The following is a 17,599-nucleotide window of genomic DNA, read 5'->3' on the forward strand; positions in this document are numbered from 1 at the left end:
AAGCCCCCAGGCTCTTCCCTAAAGCCAGGATGTGTGAATGTGAGGTGATGTGCTGCGCTCTGAACACAAAGGCTTTGTTTTTTAATCTTGCTGTTAATTGTGAATGTATCAGCAAAGCATCAGAGACATAAATGATCTTACAGGTGCCAAGTAATTGTGAAGGAAATTGGATTGATATGTTTTCTTTCTTTATTTGGAAAGCGGAAACTATTCATGTTTTATTGTGGTTTGCAGATATTTAAATACTTAAACTAATTGTCAGCCTCAATTTTGAATGAGGAAGCAAAATAAAACGTGTGATGTGCTCCGAGTTTCTCGCACTACTTGCCAGCAGAACTTGAGCCTTACAAACAGTTGGCCTTCTTTCAGGTACAGATTTTAATGAGACCGAAACAGAAAGAATGTGCAAATGTGATGACAAAGTGTAACTGTGCTGAACAGGTTCTGGAAGCTGGCACTGAAAAGTGCAATACTTATTGCTGGTAGAATTGATTTGTTTTGGGAAATGAAAAGTAGGAAGCAGCAGGAAGCTGTTGAATTATTACAGTGAAGTACAAAGTCAGTGTAGGAGATTCTGTGCTGTTGTGCACAAACTGCGGGAGGTCAGAAAGGCAGATTATCCACCCAGACATTTTCTCCTTGAATTTCAGTTTTTCAGCCGGTTGTTTGCCAGTAAGAATTTCAACCATGGATTTTGTGATTCGCACGGAGTGCTTGTAGCAAATGAGTTTGGAAACAGAAATAAGCACTATTGTCCTCTACCATCCTTGTGTTAGGGCTGGGCCTGCAGTTCTGATGTGGCAGGGCTGGTCCTGCAGGTCTGATGGTGATCAGTGGCAGCGCTTGATGTTGGCAAGGGGAGAACATGGTGGGCTGAGCGCAGGGCACCTGCTGCATGAGAAAAGATGGGTTTATGTACAGGTGCGCATCCAGCAGGGGAGCAAGGTGTAGATGCTACGAGAAATCTGCAACTTCAGACATTACATTGCTTTCAGAAAGTCTCTTTGACTACACATATACCTTGTCAGCTTCAAAGCAACATGTTTTGTCAATAAGAGATGGTGCGAGGAAGGTGTGGTGCTGTGGGTGGGAGGGGAGGTCAGCTCATGAACTCCAATTTAAATGACCTGGAATATGAAGAGGCTGGAGAATCACTGAGTTAGTATAAAGGCAATAAATCAAGGTCTTTTGGTCCTTATAACAATGTTTGAAAGGCTGTTTTCTTTCTCATTTAACATGCAGCAAGGACATATGGGAGAAGGCGAGGTAACAATATTCCTATTTAATTTTCTAATGTTGACAATGTCTCATGGGAGAAAAACATTAAGTTGTTACTAGTGGGCAAACTCCAAAATATCTGAGTATAAAACATCAGTTTCACATAAGTTTCCCTAGTCTGCATGCCGTAAGTAAACATTTAAACTGAATTAGGTGGTACTCCACAATAGTGCTACTGGGGCTGAGATTATCACAGTCCTTTCAGTGGACGTCTGTATGATATGTTATACCGTAGAGCTGTGTTGCTGTTTGTGTGTATGTAATGAATGCTAATGCTGGAGAAGCTTATTTTGGTTCTTTGGGTGCTGATGGTTTTCTTGACGAAGCAGAGACTGTAGTGAGTATTTGTCCTGGCCTCTTAGGTTAGAGAACCAGATGCTGCAAGCATGTGTATTGAGTTATCTCACAGCAGTGGTAATGCTAATGAACCTAAAGAGATATGTTAAGGTACAGAGAATCGCTCCCCTCCAACAATGCCTGCAGGACTGGGGCCTTCAGAGATGAAACAAGTGAAATACGCATCAGTTCATTAGGGAAAAACAAAGCATCATTTAAGTATATATTATGATAGTTTTATAGTACAGAGTCAAGTTTACCTAGTTATGGGAGTAGGTCTTATTATATAGAGATTGTTACTTTAATCAAAGAAGTAAAAAGATCCCTGACGTTTCAAATAAAGGGAGCTGGCCAAGTCTTCCATTTTTTTTATTCATATCAATTCTGTGGACTGTTTATTTTATTTTACTTTTGCTTTCAACCTGTGAACTGTTTGATTTTTGCATGGGAATAGCCAGGATATTGGATCTGGTAAATGTGCTGTTCAAGGATGTTGTTTCCTTTTTTAAAATGAAGTAAATGACAGTAATTTCTTTTCAGAGGAAGGAAGCAGAGCAGCATAGATTAACTGTAGCAATGCACTGCTGTGGTGAATTATAACGGGCTCTGGAAAAGCAGACACATTATATCGTAACTCAGGCTAAAGGAAATATATCCCAAATCTTGTGGCACACCTCATCAATTGGTTACTTTCCCTATGTGTATTTATTCCTAAAGCGCTCATGAAGTGAATAGAAATCAGTTTGTTTTCTAGCTATTGAATACTGTAACCAAAGGAAGAACTCAGGGGTGAGATCAGTTTGTGTGCTCCGTTTATTACGTTATACAGTTGCATTCAGACAATCTTATTTAAAAAGTAATGAATGTTATTAAAGAAATCTATGATAAAAGGATTATCAGAGAAGAAAGAATATTGGGCAGTGAGGGGAAGCATGCTTACATTTTCTCTTAGGGTGATTTCATGAGCAAAATCCTTCTCTAACATCCAAGTGAACTTCCTTCTGAGGATGTCTCAGTATTGCCAAGTTTTCAGTCTTCATTTGCGGTCAATGAGAGTGGGGCTTCCCAGATTGATCAGGATATTTTTGTTATTTGCAAGTGGGTGGCTTGTGATTTGTTTTGCTCTCAGGAGTTGTAGATGTGTAATGTATCTAGGTGCAGAATTCTTTTTTTCTTGCCATCTGCGCTGTGAAATGTTCTCTCTTCCTTGTAAGAAGCCGTTCACTGGGAAGCGAAATGTTTTCAGTGTCTGCTATTGGGAAACACCCTAAAGAGAGATGGGGATGGGGGGAAAGTGGGTCTTTTATTCTTTTTCATTGGGAAGTTCTTTTAAAAGGATTTTAATTAGAAACATGACATTTATGGACAGTAGTCTGAGCATCCACCATTTTGTTTCGAATTTCTGTTAGTTATGGTACTTTTATGAGGGAAGTTGTGACCTTTTCTCTGAAATAATGCATTTGAGTTACTGAACGATAATGAAAACTTTTGAGAGTCGTATGAAATCAAGAACAGAATTGCTTATTAAATGGGAAGGCTGCAAACAGTCCTACTGCCAACACAAAAGCATTAATATGCATTAGTACCTATTAAAACAGTTTGTGCTTTGTTCTGTTAGCATGTTTTTTTTTCCCTTCTTTTTCTTTTAACTCCCTCTTCAGGTCAGTCTTCGCTGTTTCCAATGGAAGATGGGTTCTTGGATGATGGCCGTGGTGATCAGACTCTGCACAGTGGGTTGGGTTCACCTCACTGCTTCTCCCATCAGAACGGGGAGCGAGTGGAGCGCTATTCCCGGAAGGTCTTTGTTGGTGGGCTGCCCCCAGATATCGATGAAGGTACGCCCCAAAAATCTTACCCAGAAAAAACTCCTTTTGGCTTAATGGCAGAAAAGTGGTGTGAAAACTTTTGTCTGTTAATTGACTGAAAGGATGTTTTTTCTGACTCTACAGAAGAGCTTTGATGTGTAAATAGGGCTTTGAATATTGCCACTTTTACTCTGTGGCAAATGTGAGATAATTCAGACTAGTTTTGGCTATGACATTGTTTTGCTGCTGTAGAACAAAACTTTACATTATCACACATGTAACTGACATTTACAGTATAAAAAGGTACAAAAAAAGGGGGTGGTGGTACAACAATAAACAAGTAAATATCCCCTGTTGAAAGTCACAGCACTTTGCAGTCATTTTGTATGCACCAGAACCTAGTAGGAGGAAAAGGATTTCTAGTAGATGAGTAAGGTGTATTTAACTTAATTCATATGTGGAGGTTTTCGTATGATTTCTTAGAGGTGATTTTTAGCTGTGATCCCATCTTATGGTAGATTCTAACATGACTATGGTGAGGACCACAATTGTGGTGAAGCTTTCTTTCATCAGAAAGTTCTTTGTGTGCATAGAGCTTGATGTGGGGATGGTTACAAGAACTACAACTGTAAATCTGCAAAGTTGCTTTTATTTGTTTTCCAATCATGGAATTATTTTTAATCCCCACTTTTTTTGTCAGGGAGGAGAGAGCTTGTAATGCACTGCAGTTTGTACTACTGCAGCATGACAACCTGCTACAAAGCTACATGTATCCTGTTTACCATTGCTTATTCCTTCAGCACTTCCAAGGTCAAATCTAACATGATGTTTACAAGAGGAAATTCTTATTACAGCTTTTTTGTTGGTTTTTGTTGTTGTTTCTTTGTCACCTTTGTTGATATAAAAGCAGATGAGACCAATAGTTCTGTGTGTGATCCTGAGTTATCAGGGCACAAAACCTTTGCTAAATGCATGCTGGAAGGGTAGCTTGAATGTGTCAGAGTTGCTTCATGTCAGCACTTCTCTTGCTAAATGCACGAGTATGAATTAAGAATGAAGACGACATGATTTAAAGTGTCTCACACCTGAGTCTGAACTTTTTCTGGCTGTAATTCTAGGATGCATTTTAAGTAATGTAATTTAAAATGAAATTTGCCTTAGTACTATTCTAAATGAAGGTCTGTTATAGGAACAGAGATGTAATACGTAATGTTTTCTTTGGTTAATATCTTCGTCACCACGTAACCTTGACATACTTCTTTTCCTGGGTACGTTTCTGATGATCTGTTGGGTACAAAGCAGCTGTCAGTATGATGGAATGGGAGCTGCTATTTCATTAGCAATGTCATCAGCACGTATAAACAGGCTGAGAGCAACATAACCAGTAACACCATTTCTAACCCTAACACTGTAGAAGGGTCTGTAACACCTTAAGCAGAATTCAGCTAAGAGTTGTGCCAGTTTAGATGGCACTTCAACAACAGGAAGTTTGTTCTTTTTGTTTCCTTTTCCTAATGAAGAATTATTGTTCAGAGAACTTTAACTGGTGATGCTTCAAACGTCTTTTGCGGAGAGGGGAACAATCACTTTCAACAAGAATTTTAACTAGAAGACTCCTACAGGACTAGCACATGCACATTTTTACCAGCAGTTTTAAGTGGAAGGCAAATTTGAAATGGATGCAAGAGTTGCTTCTTGCTATAGTTACATGTTGTTTGCCACCTCTCCTATAATATTGCTTAACACTGTTGTGGGAGCTTGCTCTGTATTAGTTGGAGGTCACGCTCAGATAGTATTTGCTGATGTGGCATTGACGTGCAGTATGAACAGGTGTGACTGACTCCTATGATAGTCTGCTCCTTTTTTCTCCATTCTGCACTTTTAAGACCCACTGACAGGGCTGGTTGCTCACCAGCAAATCAACAAGTTGCCTTTAAACTCCTTGTGGCAGAATAGTTGAAGCTGTGTTATGGTAGCTGTATAGACTCAGTTGCTGTCAATTAGTGGGTTTGAAATCAACAGTAAAAGTAAAAGCTAGATCTTTGAACTGTCTTGTTTTGTAACGTATGTTCTGACTTGTCCTGAAGATGCTCCATCAGCCAGTAAGCACTGCTATAATTTGGTAAACCATTACGGTTATGGAATGTTTGTTTATATAATGAAGCTTAATGAAGTCTGTGTTTTTCAATTGTCTTGCAATCAACTGATTTTAATTTCAGTTTGTGCCTTTTTCCTCTCTGTGTAGATGAGATCACTGCAAGCTTTCGTAGCTTTGGACCTTTGATTGTAGACTGGCCACACAAGGCAGAAAGCAAATCTTATTTTCCTCCTAAGGGTAAATATCTGATTATGGTATCGTTGTTCTAGAGTTCATTTTTTCTTGATAAGACTCAACTTCAAAAGAGATTTTTTGTGATGATGACCAATGTGTAGGGGGAAGAATGATGAATCCTTGGGTTATAAACTCATTTTAGAATGGGCTTTGCAATTATTCTGTACTAAAATAATTATTCCTTAACTTCCTGTTTTTACTTCATTTGGTTTTCCTTTTCTTTCTTTTTTTTTTTTTTTTCTTCCTTTTTTTCCCCTGCTGTTCCTTGTTCTGCTTTACTTGCTTTTGTAATAATAATCAAGGCCGGTTTTCTGTAAAGCAGCTAAATAGTGTTCACAGATGCCAGAGAGTACTAGCACCTTGTATTAACAGCCATGCTGGGAAGCGTGCCTCCACAGCTGTGGCTTTTGTTCAGTTCTTACTACTGGCTTTTCCTTTTCAAAGGAAATGGGGAGAGAATGTGTTGATCAGCAATCTCCCTCTTTTCTTTCCTTCATGACTGTCAGCGGGCCTGCAGGAAGTTGTGGAAATGTGTGAGGGCATCTCAGAGTTTGTCCTTTATCATATAGCAGCACGATGACATGGTGCTAGGCATAACTTTGGGTTAAGTTACTGTACTATAAGGTGAATAAAGCAAAGAAATTATGTGCTGTTTTTCCCTTTTGGTAGGATACGCATTTTTGCTGTTCCAAGATGAAAGCTCTGTGCAGGCACTGATTGATGCATGTATTGAAGAAGATGGAAAGCTCTATCTTTGTGTTTCCAGCCCCACCATCAAAGACAAACCGGTAGGTAGCTTTATTAGGGCCGACACAGTTCTTGTATGATAACCAGAAATTGTTATCTTCAGATGCCTTTTGTTTCTCCCACCTTCAGAATGGTAATGTTTAAATTTCCCCAGATTGTCAAGTTAAGTTTTCAAGAAGATGAATAACATGTTTTTTAAAGTAGATATCAGGAAATGTTGAAGTCCAGTTACAATTCACAGCTTTGTTAGAAAAAGTTTTGCTGAATTTCACCTTTGGTGTAAGAAATAGATTTTCAGGCAGGTATTTTAAGCTTCTTGTGGAATAAAATTCTAATATTATCTGTAGTGTTGTATGCAACCTGTTTTGACAGAGACGAATAAAAAGCATAATATGGCCCAGAACTGCACATTATTAATATAAATGATTTTGTGACCGATGCAAATCTGTTAATAGCTGAGAGACTTCTGTCATGTTCTTGCACTTAAAATTTGGCCAGCAGTAAGTAAATATAAAGCTGCTAGTTTGTCGTAGTAAGTAAACACATGCATTTGAGCCTGTTCCATTGAGATAACGCTGGTCTAGTGCTTACACTTGCCTAGACCAACAGGAATAGTGTAGATATGTGTGCAGTAGTGTGGTTCATACAGCACCGTTTGGTCATGATTAAAGTAAATGCGTAAGTAAGGAGTGAGTTTTTTTTTTCCCCAGAAATGTGGGTACAAGGAAGTGATGAAATTTGGTACAATCAAGTGGAGCTTACTAACGTTTCATTTTGGGAAATGATTGCTGAATAGGGAGTTAAAAAAAATAGTGTAGTTTAAGAGGCTTCCTACTTTGTAGATTACTGTTTTAAGTTATATTACTGATATACTTTGAATTGTGAATGGTTAAAAAAAAAAGGCTTTTTGTCCGTAGGTTCAGATCCGGCCTTGGAACCTTAGTGATAGTGATTTTGTTATGGATGGTTCACAGCCTCTTGACCCACGAAAAACCATTTTTGTTGGTGGTGTTCCTCGGCCTTTACGAGCAGGTACACTGCGTGTTCCGCAGCACTGGGCATGTTGAATATGCAGTCTGATTTGGGGAGCAAGGGGGGAGAGAAGTTATTTCAGCAAATAAACAATGAAGTGTTCCTGACACTTGCAGTGGGGCACATGAATACAAATCAACTATCACACTGGATGCTTTTAGAGGGGGAGAAAAAATAACCAAGTCCACACTGTTTCGTTTTCCTTTCTGGTTTAGTGGAATTGGCAATGATAATGGACCGTCTGTATGGAGGAGTTTGCTATGCAGGAATTGATACAGACCCTGAGCTGAAGTACCCAAAAGGTGCTGGCCGAGTTGCTTTTTCTAATCAGCAGAGTTACATAGCTGCTATCAGCGCTCGCTTTGTTCAGCTGCAGCATGGAGAGATAGATAAACGGGTAAGGTCTTCAAGTGTATTCTACTTTTTTTTTCAGTGCCTTCTCTAGAAATGGCTTTCCATGTAAAATGTGTGTCATTGTGAAGACTGTAAATGTTATATCAAATGCATTGTATATTTAAGGCTAGATTGTGCCACTAAGATGTAACACAGAATAAAAATGATGGAGCGGTGCAAAGCTATTGCTTCTGGAATGTGGGAGGCAACTGTGAAGCTGACTTTCTCAAATTGCTTAGCATAATGGGAAGCATGTCAGCTGCTTTGCCCTTTTATAAGAATATTACACTCGTCATATACTCCCACTGCAAAGATTTGCACTTGTAGTGTTTGTATAATGTCAGGCAGGAGGGTGTCTGCTAAGGGTGGAGCAGTTTTTACTCTTGTTCTGCATTTTTGTAGAGAATAGGCCGAATGTAGCTCTGCTGTAATGCATTATATGCTGAGTGTTTCTGAAGAACATCACAGTAATGCACTGTGAACTCTTCGACAGGCACTAAAGCCTCTCAGTTGTCCTGCACGTCTCATGTAAAGGCTGCCCAGTTAATTGTTTCAGTGATAATCTCTAATAACTTGTTGCTTAATTTGTTAACATAAACTAAAGGAATATGTTGAAAAGATCTGTAATCTGCCCTCTCATCTATATAAGATGTGACTTTGTCCACTGCAACTCAGTTTTGAGAAACTGAGATCCCTATATCTGTTGTTCTCACTGTTGCTTTGTCTCTGAATTTTCCTTACGTGACTGTCACTATTTATTTCAATTTTATTATTACTACAGAAGAAAACCCCCCAAACTTGGCTGATGAGCTGATTATCATTTCACTTCTCCCTTGGCTATAAAGCTCGGGTAGAACAACTGTTTGTCTCAGGGCCTGTGAGATGGAATGTCTTTGTTCTGATCTTGGCTCTGAAATAAGTTCTGTATGGCTTTGAACAAATAATTTGGGCTGCCCTTGTGCAACTTCTGCTTGCATAAGCAGACATTTGGGTGAATAGGTTCATTGAAGCTGTCGGGACTAGAAATTTAAGTAATTGTGAACTCTGGCAAGTATTTTGCAATCTGTTTCCCCTTCCTTCTCTCCTCCTCTCTATTTCCCCATTTTGTGTGTTCAGAAAAACCATGGGGAGATAAATGCTCAGAGGATTCGTTGTAAGAGTGTTTGGTTGCATAAAAGATATAAAAGGGCAACCATGGAACTAATACTTTTTATTAATTAATTGCTATTTATATTTTTTTCCCCTAATTAATAAGAACAAGAGTAATAACAAGAAGGGATTTCCTGTAAAATTAGGCAAGTAGGTGCTGCTAACAGATGTGCCCTTCAGAGAGGCAGCGCAAGGTAAATTCTCAGTGGCCTGCAGTGCCCACTGTCACTGAGGTTCTTCTGTGTGCTGCCACCTTAAGTGTGCCCGATGAAGCTGCTGTACTTTAAGCTATTTCTTGTACCAGCATGGGTGAGAAATGCAGGCCGTGTTGGTCCTGTGCACTATAGCACACACTGGATAAATGTGCTGAGGACTCTGACTCATACCTGTGGTTTATAAACTTGCACAGCAACCAGTGGTGCAGTAACAGGCTAAAGCAAGCAGAGGTATAATTACCTGTGCTGTAGTATGGCCTTTAGGTTGCAGCCTAAGCCAGCCTCTGAACACGGATGTTCAAGCACAGTAAAGCTGCAGAGCTGCCACGTTAAGGAGGTCGGCACAATGTAGCTGTGTTTTCTTCTCTTAGCTCATTGCTGAGTACCCAACCTCAAACTGCTTAGCAAAACTAGATGACAAAGGGAGAAAGTGAAGTCTCTCTCTTCAGTCTTCTGCTGCTCTTTTATGAATCCATTCTTCTGAGCTGGTCTGGAGGAGTGCTGGAGAAACAATTGTAGGGAGAGGAGAAATAGAAGCAGGGAAAAGGCTGCTGTATTGTCTCCCAGGTAGTTTGTAAGCACAAATGACATGAACCTACTGCAATGCCTTTTCTGGAGTGTATTAGGATTGGGCGAGTTTAAAACTGTAGGAACTTGTGAATCAGCTGGCATACAGCTCAGCTTTGTGAGTTGTAGAAGGAGCCATCCCTAAGCAGATGCAGAAATAGCAGAACAATGTAGAGATGCAAGTTGCAATCTGGATATTTGGAAATGTTAGTGAAAATGCCTGATGGCACAAGCTTCAGAGAAGGCTCACAAACACAGTCAGGACAGGAACTTGTCTCTATGCTTCATTAAGGTGAGGTTTAAGGTTTGTTGTTTTGCTTCTGATGCGCACATGGACCTTGCATAATCCTAGGGAGTGAAGGAGTGGGAGCAGAGGTGATTCTTGGTTAGGAGGTGAAACCCAGCCTGTAGGGGATGGCAGTGCAATTTGAACACGTAGGCATGTCTAAACTAGCTGTACTCTAGCCAGCTTGTGTACTGAGAGCATTGAGCCTCTCCTTCCTGTCACACAGTCAGCATTCTGCGCTGTGGGCAGGGGTTTGTTTTTGGTATGCAAATGCTGAGATGAAAAGCTGGTAGCCTGCAGATGTTGTAGAGGTATCCTTGTACCAGCTGGTAAGTTCCTGTGAGTCATTATCAGTTAAGAACTTAAAGAAATGTCTCTTCTTTCTTGTTTGCTGCTCATCTGGCCCTTCATGCCAACTGAGTAGATGGTCATCAGTCCCATTTTAAGCTTCGTATTTGATACCAGCGAGAGTAGGTGGGTCTCTTTCTGCTGAATGGGCTAAGCCACAGGAAGAGAACAGGGCTGTGCTGTTTATTGAAGATAATGATGGCTTCTTTTTTTTTTAAAGCTGGGGATTCAGACATTGAAATTTGCAACCTCAGTTTAATCTGCAGGCAGTGTTGTGTAAACAGTTTACATTCCTACCTGAACGGATGGGAGCTTAATGGTGCATCACGTTACTTAAAAATAAATCCCCAGAATTCTCCAGCATTCTGACGTGAATCTGTGCATATCGGTTCCGCAACAACGTGTTGATTGTTCCTTTCTGCAAACAAATGACGGAGGTTTTTGAGGTTCTGGAGGGTTTTGAAGGATCGAGGAAGGCGGTGGGAGCAGAACTGTTCTCACATTAAGTGCCTTTGAGTTTTGGCATTAAAATCTTGTCTATGTTGTTCCTTGCTACGACACACAAAGCATATGTTGTGGAATTGTCTTCATCTACGTTGTGATTAAAATTATAAACTTTCTTCTCATTTTCTGCATACAGGTGGAAGTTAAGCCATATGTCTTGGATGATCAGCTTTGCGATGAATGTCAGGGGGCCCGTTGCGGTGGAAAATTTGCTCCATTTTTCTGTGCTAATGTTACCTGTCTGCAGTATTACTGTGAATATTGCTGGGCTGCTATCCATTCACGTGCTGGCCGGGAATTCCACAAGCCCCTGGTGAAGGAGGGAGGAGATCGCCCAAGGCATATTTCATTCCGCTGGAACTAAATGATCGCTGCAGCGCTCGTATGCAGGCCTCAAATTAAGTGCACTCTTCTGTTATCCTGATTGTCCCTACCCACCCTGCCCTTTCTCTTATTCAAGATAGCATGTCCTTTTGTAGTAGTCTGTAATTTAACAATAGTATAATGAAAGAATGACCTATAATATGGGTATTTTGTAGAATCTTGTCATTGAAAACTGTATTGGGAACTCCTTTTCGTATTGATAACATGTTGCAAGTGAGTTGCATTCTCCTGTCTTTACTAGGGAGAGAACACTTAATTTCATGCAACGTTTTCTTAGAGGAGAGAAAAAATATTAAGAGAACTGAAACAATAGAGTATTTTGGTTTTTTAATTAAATTATTGTTAATAAAGAACATAAGAATACTTTTATTAAAATAGCCGTGTAACAATAACACTATCAGTCTGTTCTGACACTTTTCCCCAGGGAAGCCTGTTTTTTGCCTCTCGTTTTGTTTTGACTTTGAATTTTTCCAGCGACAGATGAAGTTAGCATTTACCTATCAAGAGGAAAGAGCATGTTTAAAGCAACAAAAAAAATGCATGAGTAAAGTTGAAGCAGCATTTTAATGATGATAGTTCTTTCTTTCTTTCCTTCTTTCTTTCTTTAATCCTTTAAGGGTTTTGAGGCTGAAATTTTTGCTCGGTATATGTCTGACCTTGCCTCTGACTACCACCCACATCCAAATCAGTAATGAGATAGGCAGAGCTTACTATATTTTCATCAAAATGACTACATTTTAACAATTCCTGAATGTAAAAGTTGAGTAAAGTTACTACTGAGGGGGGAGTGCACTTTTCTTTTTTTTACTATATGTTGAAGAGAATCCAATTGTCTGGTTACAGCCCTGGAAGTCCAACCAAAGCTAGAGTAATGACAACTAGTTAACTGGCATTTCCTCTCTTGAAGGATAAATATATAGATTTTATTTTTGATGGCTATATATAACTCTATATCCTAATATACTAACGTTCATCAGGGGCCAGCCTTTGCTCTCCATTTTGACATGAAAAACTAGAAAACCTTAAGATACCTCAAGGATATCACTGATTTTTACTGAAGTTTTGATATTCCAGTGTGTCACACAAAGTAAAATCAGCTGCTTACTGGTTTCCCATCATGGATGTAAAGTTAGTTTTAAATACTCTCTAACTTAGTTGTAACAGAAGGCATGAACCTCCATAGTTTCCAGGTCTTGTTTTGCACTGTTTTGTGCATGAAACGGTGCAAGCATGCATATGCCTTTCTTACTCTTCTTGTAGAAAGAATCCCAGCTAAAATTCCTCTTCTTCAGAACCTAATATGGAGAAATAGAGAAACGCAGGCATATGAAGTGCCAACGTTATGAAGTTAATGCCTGCTTTATAATAAACAAGTTCTACCTTGAGAAGCATTAACACAGTACATGTTAATGGAATGACAAAGAGTGGGTGCAGGGGTTTAGTTTGAAATAGCTGAATGAAGGAGTAGTTCTGAAAAGTATTTTTTTTCTTTCTTGCTTTTGAACTAACGCCCCGGCCAACTTGTGAAACTACTCTTTAGCAGTGTGCAACCAAACAGGTCCAGGGGCAATCTTCTAAACCGCCCAGCTGGCGTGGTACCATCTTAGATCCTCTCAGACCAAAGACTTGCCTCAGCACTGCTTGGAAAACATCTGCTGAGCTGAAAGCATTTGCCGGCCCCCTCATCCCATCCCTCAGCCCAGATTATCTTTATGAGAAGCAGTTTTTATTTTCAATACAGGCTTTAATGAACTATACCTTCTCGAGTTCCAAAGGTCAAAATGGAGACATTTGCTGTCTATTAGTCAAGTATAGAAAGGGAGCTGCTTTTAATGAAATCCCTGAAAATATTGACAACAGTAATGCAAATGCAGAGTGCTCTTGTGTAGATTGTCAGGGACTTTTTTTTCTCTGAAGTACATAATTAGAGTTGGAATGTTCCTTTAATTTTTTTAATGCTTGTAGGTGGCTTTGGGGTGTGCTATTGTGCCGATCCTACCCAGTTAAACAGGTGAGATGGGTTACCATTACGAGAAATAACACTGTTTGAGAACTAGCTTTGAATAATAATTTTTCCCTTTGTACATGACCTGCTGAATTTCGGTACAGTGTTTTTGTAGCTAACTTATTTTGTCATGCACATAATGTATATTTGTTATGCACTACTTTTGTATATCTTGTTTTTCCAACAGTGAGCATTTTTAGGCACACTTTTCACTGACGGGATATCTCTTTATGCAATACCTCAATTTTTCATATTGCAAAGAGTAGCTTTTTGTACTTTTATTACTGAGAGATCTTCATATACTTCATTTTTTAATATAAATAATTTTAATAAATTTTATTTTCTTATATTCTGCTTTTTATACATTTCAGTGCTCTGCATACATTTTGAATTATGGATGTTGTGCACTGGCAATGCTATTTTAGAATCTGCAGAGAAAAGAAAGCATGTTGCTTAAACATCTTAGCCCAGCACCAGGTATTTGGTGTACATATAATTTAAGAAATAGTCTATGTAAAGTTGAGAATTAAGGAAGAAAAGCATGAAAGTGACAAACGACACTGTCTTTAGACCCTGAAATTTAAATGCATCGATATAGCGTAGGATTTAAAAGCAAAGAAACATCGAAATTGTCTACCGCTTCTTACTGAGTTTTTAAAGATGATACACAAATGCAGACGTTTTTGGTGAATGTTTAGCCATTTTTAATATTAATTAAAAATCGATGTTAGGTGTTTGATGCAGAAATGTGTCTACTCTTTTAAATTATATTTAAAGAATAAAAGAGAGCCTGCTAGGTGGCAGGTGTGTAATGTTAGTATGCATGACTAATGTAAGAAGTTGTTACTCTACTAATATTCACTTGTGATTGTGTGACAAGCGTGTTTACAGATTATTTGGTTACACTTCGATTTACAGGGCATAAACAATTATAGACATTACTCTGTACTTCAATGGTGACGACGTGTCCTTCTGATTACATGGGATTTGTAGTTGGGGTTACCGTGTAGCTCCAAACATAATTAACATGTAATCGGTTTACTGGTCTTAGGGTATCACTTCGAATTGCAAAGGGGTTGATGAGCATGTAGTTTTAATCACACTAGCATGGCACCGGCCATGTATTTACAGTGTAGTTACAGAGTAATTACATGGTTATTTTTGCAATGTAAAATAAAGTGTTTCTGATTATTTTGTATGTAAAGGAACCCCACTGCCCCGTGCTTTTTTGGTATAGTATATACTTCTCCATACACAGACCTCTGCAGAATGCAAATCTAAAACTTGCAGTGAATGAATTTAGCGTTTTCTAAGGATGCTGTTGGAAAGACTTGATAATTCACCCCTTTTGTTTTTAGAGGAGTTGAAACCTTCTGTTAAAAAAGGTGATTTAAAACTTGAATGTGATGAATTGTGGCAAGTTAACTTCAAGTTATGTGCAATACCTATTTCAGACTTCTGGAAGATCTTTGCAGTGTAATTCTTTGTTTTTAATTGCAGACATTTAAAAATGTCATTTTCTACTGTTGTAGTGAATCCTCTTTCTTGCTGGCGTTTCTAAAGAAAAAGAATCAGAAATTGATCTTTCTACTAATGTAAATTTGAGATTATTTTTAAAAGAAAAAAAAAATGGAATAAAAGGTTTTGGTCATTTGCTTTATTTTATTATTTTAAAGCTACTGTGATAGCGTTGTAAGAATTGGGACAATATTGTATTCAACTGTTTTATTTTTTATATTTTTAAATCTTAAAGTATAATTAGTTTTTATAATTTTCATCAGATTTTTTTTGTTATATTTTTTGGAAGTGAAACTTTTAGCAAGTGGGTGTCTAGTTTTTACTAATCCCTAATATGTTTTTTTTCCCCCCCTCCCGATGTATTGCTCATATTATCAGAAGGAAAAGTTATTTAAGTATGTCAGTTAATTGTACTACTTGGCTGAATTTCCATATAGTTTTTACTGTGTATGGGGAGGTTGTAGTATTTATTATAGCATTTTAAATAAGGGTAATTCATTTTTTATTAAAGTCATTTTCACGTTTAAGTTCATATTTTTGTATGTTCTACTCTAAGTTATATAACACAAGTTACTTTTTTTAAAGAGTTCATTTGTTGAAGTGCTAGTGAAAATTAATGTTATTAAATAGTTTGCAAATGACTATTTATACCAGTATGCATATAATTTTTAAATATTTGTAATGTGAGATGTTGAATGAATAAAACTTTTAACTCAATGCTTCCCCTTAACCTCTTTTTGTCTTTTTAAGCTTCCAGCCAATCGCTGTTCCTTTGTGACTGCAGCTCCTGGGGGCTACGGAGGTGATGCTGATGGAGTGGGCGAGTGTCTGATTGTATGATGTGTGAAGTAATCAAGTCCGTGTTCTGCTCAGAACACTGAGCGTGGTTCTATAGAGGGCAGAGAGATGCTGAGTGCTTGGAACACTGCATTAAAGCACTGCAAGATAAATGTGCAGTGCAGCAGAAATGGGAAGGGTGATGTCTGGAGGGCTGCAGAACTGCTGCTTGTTGAGTCAGTCTATAAGAACTGTTCTTACTGCTTAGGTGCAGATGTTATCTTTAGGGAATGTTGAGTGCTAACTACTTAGTGTTGTGGATGTGGTGCTTGTTGTGAAATCTTATGCATCTCTGGAAAAACCTTTCAGCAGCTTCAGCGCTGCCATTTCTATTCTATTTTTCACAGCCATAAGAGTGTCAGCCTAACCAGGAATTGGATCATTTCTTTCTGCTTTCTAACAGGGGCAAAGAGGATAAACACTATGCAGCTGAGAAATCAAGCTAACTGGGCAGGTGATGTGTTTAATGAGAAGAATACCACTGAGGCACATGCAATGCATGGCATAAGTCAGAAACCACCATGTAGCTGGGACAAAGAGATAACCAGGCAAGGACCTGTCCGAGCATGGTGCAGACAGACCAGGATTGCTTTTCACTTGCCTTGCAGTCGTGATCTGATATTCCCAGAAGGAATAAGTCTGGAATTTTAAAGAACGTTCTTAGATGAGCTTGTTATTGTCGGCATTGATTTCAAATATCTGATCCTGAAACATCTAAGGAGCCCTGTGAAGGGTTGCCACCTACTGTATCTGGCCTTCAGAGGCTGTTCTTAGTGGGTAGGAGTTCCATGATTCATTTTTGTTTGTTTTCTTAACTTTGATACAAGTAGCATTGTGCTGACCGGTGCTTTTTTCCTGGCATCTGGGCCAAACAACTGCTAAGCTCTGCTGAGGAATGGTGTTGTAAATGTTTTATAGATGTTGCGTGGAATTATTTCCATGGGCACTGCAGAAAATGCAGAATGGAGCTGTAATGGGATTAGTTCTGCAAGGTGCTAATCACTTGAATTCCTGGTGGCTTTGGGGTGATGCAAACTTAGGAGCTAATGCCTTTTTAACAAGGAAAAAAAAATGGCTGGTGACTCCATGTGATACTTTCAGTCCCTTGAAACGGCTGTTTAAAAAATGATCACAAAATGCTGGTAAACTTTGGAAAAGTACAGAGGCTGGAGATGGGATGGGAGCTCTGCCTGGCAATTGCTGAGTTTCATGTTGTTCCATTTTGCACAGGACAGAGTACTGGCTGGTAGGGGAAGTATCTCTCCATTCTCTGTATTCCTATTGCTAGGAAATACTTACAGGTTGGCCTCTCCCACTGCGATAACTAGTTCTTGATTGCGCTTTCAAGTGCAGAGTGGTCTTCTGGAAAGCGTGTGCTTATCAGTGCTTTATCTAATAATGGTTTCTAACAAGCAGGATGGAGTTGAAGTTTGATCCTCCAGTGTGGGCTTGTTAAGTTTCCTGAGCCACGCTAGTAGAAGGAGAGATGTCTTTCACAGACAAGGCACTCCCACACTCATTTGAGTTCAGCAGTGCTTATCAAGATAAAGTCTGATTGGTGTGTAAATTAATTAAGAGCTTTTCCCCTCTGGAGACTGCAGAATACTTTGTGAGTATTTGCCTATGTAATGAGATTTAATTTATTAGTGTCTTAAAAAAGGAAAAAAATCACCTCAATAAGGTGAAATACCAGAAGTCTGGGGTGTTCCAAACTGAAAATGATCACCTTTTTAGCAATGGCCTCAGCTGATTCTGAATTGCTGAGAAGTACATTCTAGGAAAGAGAATATATCAAATCTCTTTTGGGTTTCAGTTTGTCCTGAACCTATAAATAAATGCTCCAAGCTGACTCCAGAAGGTGGA

General features: G+C 38.9%; 1 protein-coding gene across 2 annotated transcripts in view; it reads left to right on the forward strand.

Annotated features, from left to right (window-relative positions):
- The window catches only part of CPEB4 (cytoplasmic polyadenylation element binding protein 4), a 36,401-nt gene extending 20,785 nt beyond the window's left edge, over positions 1-15,616 (forward strand). Inside the window, exons 3-9 of one of the 2 annotated variants that reach the window (XM_015876194.2) lie at positions 1,243-1,266; positions 3,276-3,449; positions 5,665-5,754; positions 6,421-6,539; positions 7,416-7,530; positions 7,746-7,927; positions 11,129-15,616. In XM_015876194.2, coding sequence (XP_015731680.1) covers positions 1,243-1,266; positions 3,276-3,449; positions 5,665-5,754; positions 6,421-6,539; positions 7,416-7,530; positions 7,746-7,927; positions 11,129-11,356 — 932 coding nt within the window. In that variant the 3' untranslated portion in view covers positions 11,357-15,616. The remainder of the gene's footprint in view (positions 1-1,242; positions 1,267-3,275; positions 3,450-5,664; positions 5,755-6,420; positions 6,540-7,415; positions 7,531-7,745; positions 7,928-11,128) is intronic. The other variant, XM_015876195.2, reaches the window with a different exon arrangement.
- Positions 15,617-17,599: the final 1,983 nt, after the last annotated feature.

The sequence above is a fragment of the Coturnix japonica genome, chromosome 13 (genome assembly GCF_001577835.2).
Source record: "Coturnix japonica isolate 7356 chromosome 13, Coturnix japonica 2.1, whole genome shotgun sequence".
NCBI lineage: Eukaryota > Metazoa > Chordata > Aves > Galliformes > Phasianidae > Coturnix > Coturnix japonica.